This window comes from Perca flavescens, chromosome 16, assembly GCF_004354835.1.
Source record: "Perca flavescens isolate YP-PL-M2 chromosome 16, PFLA_1.0, whole genome shotgun sequence".
In the NCBI taxonomy this organism is placed as follows: Eukaryota; Metazoa; Chordata; class Actinopteri; order Perciformes; family Percidae; genus Perca; species Perca flavescens.
The window spans coordinates 29,081,121-29,090,912 of record NC_041346.1 but is presented as its reverse complement, the minus strand read 5'-3'; the positions used below and the strand labels follow the sequence as shown (position 1 = coordinate 29,090,912).

At 38.3% G+C, this 9,792-nt stretch overlaps 1 protein-coding gene across 4 annotated transcripts in view; it reads right to left on the bottom strand.

Annotated features, from left to right (window-relative positions):
* Nucleotides 1-677: 677 nt before the first annotated feature.
* The window catches only part of scarb1 (scavenger receptor class B, member 1), a 28,050-nt gene continuing 18,935 nt past the window's right edge, over nucleotides 678-9,792 (bottom strand). For 2 of the 4 annotated variants that reach the window (XM_028601650.1, XM_028601649.1), the window contains exons 12-14: nucleotides 8,906-8,956; nucleotides 5,371-5,437; nucleotides 1,544-1,630 (exon numbers count right to left, since the gene is read on the bottom strand). In XM_028601650.1, coding sequence (XP_028457451.1) covers nucleotides 5,372-5,437; nucleotides 8,906-8,956 — 117 coding nt within the window. In that variant the 3' untranslated portion in view covers nucleotides 1,544-1,630; nucleotide 5,371. Of the gene's footprint in view, nucleotides 1,631-5,370; nucleotides 5,438-8,905; nucleotides 8,957-9,792 lie in introns of all 4 variants that reach the window. The other 2 variants (XM_028601652.1, XM_028601651.1) reach the window with 2 other exon arrangements.

Below are 9,792 nucleotides of genomic sequence, written 5' to 3'. Positions count from 1 at the left end.
TAAAGACACAGGTTAACGCTAACAGACTGGCTGGTAGCAGGCAGCTAAAGACACAGGTTAACAATAGCTTACCGGCTGGTAGCATGCAGCTAAAGACACAGGTTAACCCTAGGTTACTGGCTGGTAGCATGCAGCTAAAGACACACGGTAACGCTAACTGACTGGCAGGAAGCATGCAGCTAAAGACACAGGGTAACGCTAACTGACTGGCTGGTAGCATCCAGCTAAAGACACAGGTTAACGCATGGTTTGGACCCATGGCATCACGTGACGGACACAAGAGATTTAATTCACTGTTCTGCCACTATGTCAGATTTGCTTCAAAGCCTGGCCCACTTCGTGCTGGCCTGGACCAAAGTGGTGGACCGACCAACTGACCAATACTGGTATCCCTATAGCCGTGTGCTAGCATGGCTAAAAAAAGCACTAAAGAATTTAAATTATTAATCAGTCGTTTAATAGCTCTTTTAGTCACTGTATAAAAGCAGCTACACAGTGTTGTTTAACTGGTTATAAAACAGCTTTACTTCAATACTGACGCAAATGAGACCATTATCGAGAAGAACGCCTGTACCAGGTCTGATTCCCCACGAAATCAGACAAAATGATTTATGAAGGGAATTTAGGGGAACATTCAAGACACCCAGAGAACAAAACAGAGAGCACATGTTCATAGATGGGATTTTAAACAAACATTTATTACCTCTAAGTTTCTCTTCATTCATTCACTTCTTTATAATAAAGGAGACATTTGACACAAACGTCACAATTCACGTCTATTTCACGAAATATATTCACACCTTTACAGAGGACAGTAGTAAACAAATAGGAATGCTTCCGCTCTGCCCGATTCACTGATTGACAGAAGAGCGTTTAATTCTTCGATTTTAACTCCCCAGTGTTGAACAGTCACATTAAATACAAAGACCCGGAGGTGAGCGAGAAGGGTTTCCTCCTTGATAAAAAGGCACATAGGTAGTAAAATACTTTACACCAGGCAGTCAGCCGTTCTACCCGTCAGTTCCCTTGTTGTTGATGCAGAAACATTTCTTTAAAAAAAAAAAAAAAAATCACAGGAAAACAGCCAGCACAGTAACTGTCTACTAACGAAGTGATACTACTATGAAATGTTTCCGATCATCGAACCGTGAGCAGGGCAAAATGAACTGGAAATAGTGTTTTCTGTGGTAGTTTTTGTACAAAATAAAAGTGGTTTTAAATGACAGAGCATCTTAACTTGTTGTGTTTCAACCCCGACTGCTTCGACACAGACTTAATGAAGCGAGTCTTTGAGTCTTGGAGCGTCATCAACGTCACAGAAAGGTAAAAAAGAATATGGCATCGCTTCACTTGTGCGCAAGACTCATTGAAATATACAGAGCGGAGCACCATGTGTCAGTGTTTCAGTTCAAGTTAGTGGAATAATGGCTGAGAGGGAGTCCACAACGCCAGCTGTGTGTGTGTGTGTGTGTGTGTGTGTGTGTGTGTGTGTGTGTGTGTGTGTGTGTGTGTGTGTGTGTGTGTGTGTGTTTCAGTCTGCATCATCTTCTAGCAGTGGATCTTTCTCTCCGGTTGAAGTGCTTGGGTTTCCCTCTGATGGGGTGCCACCTTCCCGTTTACTTCTCTGTGTCTGGACCAAAAGAAAGAGAAAGAGCGTAAAGCAAATTCTTTCTGCGTATATTCATCTCATTTCTAGTCAAAATATCTAATAACATTTAGCGTAATTTTGGATATTTCCGTGAGATACAGGTACTTGTTTTTGGACGATGCATCTTAAATACAGTATCTCTTTAAGTCAATCAATCAAAATGTATTTATAGAGCACTTTAAAATCCAAAGAGGACACAAAGGGCTTTACAGTAAAACAATAAATGAATACATAAAAGCCCTAAAATACTAAAACTCACACGACCCATATAATACAAGTACAAACATTAAAAATCCATACAATGAACCAATACGATCAGTATAACCAAACATGAATTGTCAATTTCAGTTTTCAAAGACCAAAGAATAAAGATGGGTTTTAAGAAGAGACTTAAAAATAGACCGTGAAGATGCCTGTCTAATGTGCAAAGGTAAATCGTTCCACAATTTAGGAGTGAGTAAGTGAAAAAAAACAAATCTCGTTTTGAGTTGTATCTCAAATGAAACAAGCTTTTTTGGGGAGGAATATCATCGGGAAGAAATATCGCCACGAAGCAGTTGTAGGCTCTGACTTTCAACCCCAAGTGAAAAACCACTGAACATTGTACATTCTAATGAGAAATAGGGAGGCACTGATGTATCAGTGATGGTACGTCAGCGTCATTTCAATGCTTCCCATTCATTTGTACTGGAGCAGCCGTGCAATGCATTCTGGTAGCTTCGCGGGAACTTTGGAGTTATTTGCATAAAGTTGAATCCAGGCAATTTCATGCGAATGAGGTGCGGCCGGCTCGGCTCGACGCCTCTCAAAAGTTGACTGAAATTTTGTCCATCTGAAATGAAGACGATTCAGCAACTGCACGGCCTATTTCTCGCTTAAAATGTTTTCAGAAACAATTATGGTTGGTTTTGAAATCCGGGAGCAGACAGCCACATGTGGACGTTTGTCCAATCAGGTGCAGCCACTGTGGTTGTAGTTTTCTTTGCTTGTCAGGTGTCAATGAAGAGAAACTGACAACTTCTGGTGGCAAGCTCACTGGGAGTGTGCCTATCTTCCCACATTTCTAAGATTTGTTTTTCACTGAAAATTAGGCCCTATGGTCCCACATTTCTTAGATTTGTTTTTCCACTGAAAAAATAGTCCCTATGGTCCCACATTTCTAAGATTTTTTAAAAATTAGACCTATGTTCCCACATTTCCTTTGTCATAAATTTGTATCAGATTTTATCCCCCTAACCCTAAAAAATCTTATGGGAGAATAAGGCTTAAATTGAAGGGAAATGTAGGAACCTAATTTTGAAAATGTCCTAGAAATATGGGAACACAGGGCCTAATTCTAAGAAAAATCTTAGAAATGTGGGAACATAGGGCTGACCCCAGCTCACTAGTGTGTAATGCTGGGAAGCGGACACGTACCATAAGACATCGGTCTTGGCTGATATTTGCCTCGTTGTCTGCCATCGGCCAATCAGCAAACAAGAAGGCATTCACCAATGGCAGTGACCCGAGTTTATTAATTCATGTTGTTAATGTTAATGTTGACCCAATGTGTTGTTTTGTTCTGTCAGATTTGGAAAACAGTCCGCTAGCAAATGCAGCTTGTTTCATAAATCTGTATGATTGAATTTGTTCTCATTCAAAAGGAAGTGTAATTAAGGGATGAATGACTTAAAAACGGTTATTATTTTTAACAATGATGGTGTTTTTTTTCCTTTTCCCCGGTCACAAAAGGGGAAAACATCAACAAAACATCGGAACACCAGAATTTCATCGGTGCAGCTAATGTATGTAGAGCACTTTTCAAAATCCATGTTACAAAGTGCTTCACAAAACAGCAAAATAAAATCAGGTTTTTAAAACATAACAAAAACCATTTGGTGTATAATATCCTGTACAGTGTAGGTAAGAATAGAAAAAAAAAAACATTTTCAAAGAAATAAAAGACAGAAACAAAAGGAGATTCAAGCTCAAATTAAAATCAGGAAAGGCTCTTCAATAAAATTGTTTTTAAAAAAGGACAGACATAATTATGCATCAGACATGAGACAGTTTGCAGCTCACATCCTCACAGAAAACATTTTCTATTTCATATTCTGACCGGTTTTCCTTTACCGTTGCTGTCAACATTGTTCCCTTTCATGCATTTACAAAGGAAACCCCTCTATCCTGCATTTCATTTGCTTTTAACCAAATAAATATGCATTTGTTGTGTTAGATGAACCACTAAATACTTCAATTTCAATAAATTATTCAGGTCAAAGACTGCTGTGAGTGTTGGTATCACTCTGTTGGGTGGACTCGAAAAACTTATCGTCGTTGTCGGGCACAAACCTCGTATCTCCATATGTCGTTCAAATATTTGTTGTTCATTAAAAGGTGCCGTAGGTAGGATTTGTTAAGATCCAGGACTTATCCAAAGAATTTGAACATCGACAACTTCTCAGTCCTTCTCCCCTTTCCGCTAAAGCCCAAAACGGTCTCCTAAGCCCCTCCCCCCACAAGGGACAATGAATGCGTGTGCATGAGCAGTGATTGACACGCAGTTAGACACGCCCCCCTGGTCCTGATTGGTGCATCTGAATAGGGAGCTGTGGATTTTTGCAAATCTCACTCCAGGCTGTAGGTGGAGCCAGAGGAGCTGGATTTATGTTTTAATGACCTGCTTCATGTAGTTCTACTGGAACATAGGGTCAGTTTCAGCAGATATGACAGAAAGGTAGTTTTATAAGGCTAACCTACTGCATCTTTAATCAATGCTATTGCTCACCCTTTACGTGTGTCTGTGCGTTTTACAAATATTTAAAAACCGTGACAAGGTGACTTTGTCTGAGTGAAATAGCTCAAGAAAATGTTTTCGAATTAGCCCTTTTTCATGTCCTGAAAAGCTATGGTTTCGGACTACTGTACATTCAAGGTTTTCGGCCACTATTTCAGCGCCGCTATTCTCCCTGCAAACGATTGCATGGCGAGTAAAGAGGAGGAACGCCAAATGTAGTGCTTGCGTTTGGTTGCAAACACATAATGGCAGGCCATTATGTCTGTAAGAACACACTCAATTCAATTTCATCTGAAGCATACTGCAACTTTGTGTGGGAGGGAAATGGCAACAAACATCCCCATATTAAAGAATGCTCATTATAAAGGCTCACATATGTTTTGAAAAAGAAATAAGTTTTTGCGGAACATAAACTTGAATATGACAGATAATCTCAGTCTTATTGTACAAAGACAGGCTCTACCGGACTCTCCCAGTGATTTATTTAAATATTATTTTTTTAGCCAGTTTTGTTAATTGGAGTTTCATTTACTCAAGCATAATATATATTTTTGTTCATCAAATTGTCAGAAATAACAGCAAAATGCATAGATTTCGGTCAAATAAGATAACACGGACTCATTGCCTTTTATTAACTACCCTGGTAGTTAATAAAACCGATAACTGATATTCGTAACAGATATGCATTTACAGTGAAAATAAAAATCTTTAAATCAAAATTAAGATTTTGGAATGTTGCAAACTCCAACACAAAACTTGGTTTAAATGCTTTAAGCAATTATTTAATAAAATAGAAACTTTTTAATATAATACTCAGTAACAGAGAGTCAGATAGGGTTGTGGGCGGGACATTAAGCTTGACCACAACTGCACAAAAGAAATGAGTACATTTATTATAAATGTACTCATGTATAATACACGTGTATGCCTTTGTGTGTACACCCACCTTAGTTATTTATGGTACATTTCTCCTTTCTTTCTTGGTAATGTGCACCACTTTCTGTAAAAGAGGCCTAAAAGACGACCAAAATGTCTCACACATCAGAAAATACAAACGATTAGAAGTAGGTGCTGGTTTGATTTGAGTCGTTGCGTCATGAAAACAAGCAGCATAAAGTGGTATTTTAGATTTTGGGTGTGCAGGGATAGTAGAATTCATGCAAAGGACTCATTGCTGGGTATAATCGGATTCAACCATGCAGTCAATTTAGACAGAGTGTGATTGGTTAGTTCAGCCTCTTTTCAACATACACAATTAAATGTGAAGTGTTTTCGGTCTGTTTGCTTCCGCAGCCCTTTTAAATGGTCAGATTAACATGCAGCAAAATAATGAACGAAACCTGAAATATGCTTGAAATTGACCAACTGAGACTTATGATGAGGATCAACAAATGTTACATCGAGCTGCTGAACTCCAATAGTAAATCTTAGCACAACGGAGCAAAGTGCAATAAATACACCAGCACTTTTTGCACTTTAATTATTAGTCACTTTTTAAGATGTTGTATTGGCTGTACAGTCATTTGTGTTCTTCCTTCATATCCTATGAATATGAATAGTTTACCTATTCATATAAGAACAGCTCGGAGCGCTGAAACGTTCCTGAAAAGTCCTTGCTTAAGACCCACTACTATTCGTTGGCTTTCAATTCAAGTTGAGCTTTGACACCTTGTCCTTTTTTCTACTGTTGGTTATTTTGTATTGTATATGTTTGTTATATGTATTTTTTGTGTATATTATCATTTGGGGTTTTTTGAGCTTGTTAAGCACTTTGGTCAGCTATGGTTGTGCTATATTAATACAATTGAACTGAACTAAACTAAGATGCTTTGTTGATCTTATGTTGTTTTATGTTGATTTAAGAATGGTTTCTCTGTGACATGTTTGTGTTGTAAAGCAACAGATTGTAGTGCTATGCCCAAGACAAATTTACCATTGAGGACAATAAAGTGTATTTTATTCTACATCATGAAGGGAGTTTCTTATTTAAAGGCTTCCCCCAAAAACACAAGAGCTATTTATATATATATAAATATTTAGCCATTACAAAGATTATCCTCGCATTAGGATTGTGTTTGTGTAGCACAAACTGTTGGGCTAACTGGCGAACATTAAACTACTCGGTGAACGTGATGTTCAGACAGTGAAACTGCTCTCACGTGTGATCAAAATTTAACTGCAGTTGGACTTGGAACTTTTCTAGAAATCTGTTCACATCTCGCAATTTCATCGGTTGTGCATTGTGGAGTGCTGCAAATAACAATTTTCTCTCAATTAATCGATGAATCTATGGAGTTGTAATAATGTTTAAAAATAGTAGGGAATTCTCACCACAGTTTCCCAAAGTCCATGCTAACCTATTCATGATACTTGTTCTGTAAACCAGCGGTACCAAAGATGTTTAGTTCGATATCATAGAAGATAAGAATTATTCACATTTAAAATAGTCTAAAATGGATTTTTGAATTACCTGTACTTTATTTTCAAAATAATTGCCAAATTCTGTCAATTGACAGCGCGCTGCACACCTGAAATTATCTAGAAGTTACCTGGCATAGCTGTATGTGACAACACAAATGCCCGAATTAGTTAGACCAGACATTAAACTTTAAGTCTTTACCCTGCCAGCTGAGTAGAAAGTCTGTGTAATATTCCAAAGTGTGAATAGAGCAGCTCGGAGAATTCACAGCGAGTGAGTGGGAGTGAGACGGTTCTATTGATTTAGGCAAAACCAAAACAAACATCCGAGTAGGGCTGGGCGATAGAGAGGAAGATAGATATCCCGATATTCTTGACTAAATACCTCGATATCGGGTTGACTAGGGTGCTTTAACAAAATATCTTCACACTTAGATTTTAGATAAATTATCATCAGTAATGTGGACATAATGTCTAAGTGGGGATTGGAAAAGGCAAATAATAGAACAGTTACAACAGTCTGGTAAGTTCAGAGAAGTACATAACTTTACTGTAATGCAACCTTTAAAACCAGGAAAAGACAACACTTGTGTCATATCACAATATTACAATATCCAAAATCTAAGACGATATCTAGTCTCATATCACAATATCGATATAATATCGATATATTGCCGAGCCCTTCATCGGAGGGTATAGTAGAAAAAGGGTGATTTACACAAAGACGGCAACGAAAATGTCCGTCTCATGTTCTGCCGCCTACATGCTCTAACCAAACAGAGGATTTTCAGGAAGCAGAAACACGTCTGACATGGACAATCTTTCATTGTATGCTTCATGTGTGAAAGGTAAACAATTATCGGACCTGATTTTTTGGACATTGTCAGGGGTTTATCTGAGAAAACTTCTTCATCATCTCTAGGGCTGGGTACAATATTCAATACTTTTTTGGCACCGACTGAATTGCCTAATAAGTATCGAGTATCGAAAAATGTCTCAACATTCAATACCCAATTTCAATTCCCTAAGGAGTAAATCTCATCAGCGTCAGTGAGCCAATCAGCACGCAGCATGCTCATACCAAGGTCTAATAATGTCTGTGATTGGCGGTCTAATGTTATACGTCATAGAGACACGCAGGAAACACTCTACGTTAGTAGGAGCTGAAATATAAATAAAAAGGATTTGTGCTGCATTTTGTTTTATCAAATGTGTATGGAAAAAGTATCGTTTAGGAATCTGCATCGAAGTCACGGTATTGGTATCGGCAGCGGTATAGAACAATACCCTTCCCTAATCGTCAAGTCTAGTTGAAGGTAGTCTACTGTATATCCACGACGTTCCATTTCGGATGTCCGTTACCTTCCACTTTCTTTGAGTTGGTATTTTAAACTCTGGCTGATTTGTGAGGACTATGGTTAACTGCTCCTCAGATCTCTGCAGGGTAAATCCACACAGCTAGCTAGACTATCTGTCCAATCTGAGTTTTCTGTTGCACGACTAAAACTACTTTTGAACGTACACAAGTTCCACCAAAACAACTTCCTTCCCGAGGCTATTTTGCAGAGGCACTGTTGCTCTGCCTGGTGCTCAGCGCTGCCCAAGACCATTGTGATTGGTTTAAAGAAATGCCGATAAACCAGAGCATTTTCCCATCCTGGAATGCTGTGTGTTGACTCGCAAGATCCTCCGCCACAGCACTGTGGAGGAAGGTCTGGCCAAGCGAGACTACGTTGAAGGATGCTCAGAGGACGATAAAGCTCAACATTATAGCTACTGCAAAACTAAACAAACTAACTCTTTAACCCACTTAACAAGCCCCTGAAAGCTGTAAATCTGATGAAGCATGATCCAAAAGCAGCTGTGACGCAGCAGTTTCGTAAATCAATTAATACACATGGACGGCAACTCTTATAATTAAGAAGAAATCACTAAAATATATGTACAACAATGATTCGTTTTAAAGACAAAAATCACATCTCTAAAAAACCAAGCAAAAATTACGTAATTTTGGATTTTTGATTGAGATCAGATTGTTTAGGAGCTGAGAGTTTTACACACACCGCAGGGTTGTCCACTCCTGTGGAAGTCATTGTCAAATCGGTACGAGACCTCTGCAAACATAAAGCATCAAAACCAACTTTTAATCACGATATTAAAAACCTGCCAGCGCACAAAAAAAAAAATTATTTCACTGAAGTCTAAACCTCTAAGCAAACATGTTGTCTCACTGTCAGTGTTGTTAACGGGCCGCTGATACACCAGACCATAAAAACACTACAGCAGTGATGTGATAATGTCATGTCAACACTGGCTGATAACACACTCGTTAACTTTTACCGTCTGATTTATGGGATTATACAACATGAAGCGTGATGCGTTTCATAACACATAACACAAACTAACTGATGACGCTGACATAATTCAGCTTTCAGCTACTGGACATGTTTCTTAAGTTATTGGGAAATATGCTCATTTACTTTCTTAAAGAAGAGAAGATTGAAACCACTCTCATACTGTATCTGTACGACCAGGAGGTAGCCTAGCTTAGCATAAAGACTGGAAACAGTAAGCCCGGCACCTCTGAAGCTCACTGATCAATACTTTATGGGTCATTATACAAAAACGTGCCACTTCAAAGTACTGTTCTATTGCATTTAACCCTCCTGTTGTCCTCGTGGTCAAATTTGACCCATTTTCACAAAACTTTCTATTTCAGAAATCGGGGTTTCTTTCAACCAAATTGTCCAAAAAAATAACATGGATCGTTCCCTACATCGCTCTTCACAAGTAAAATAAATGATCAGTTCACTACTTTCATTGAATTTGGGTGTTTTATAAAAAAAAAAAAAAAAAAGAGACAAAAACTTTAAACAAAAGTGACAAATAACTTTAAACAAAAGTGACAACAAAAAAAAACATTGTGAAAAGACGACTAAAAAGTCTTAAT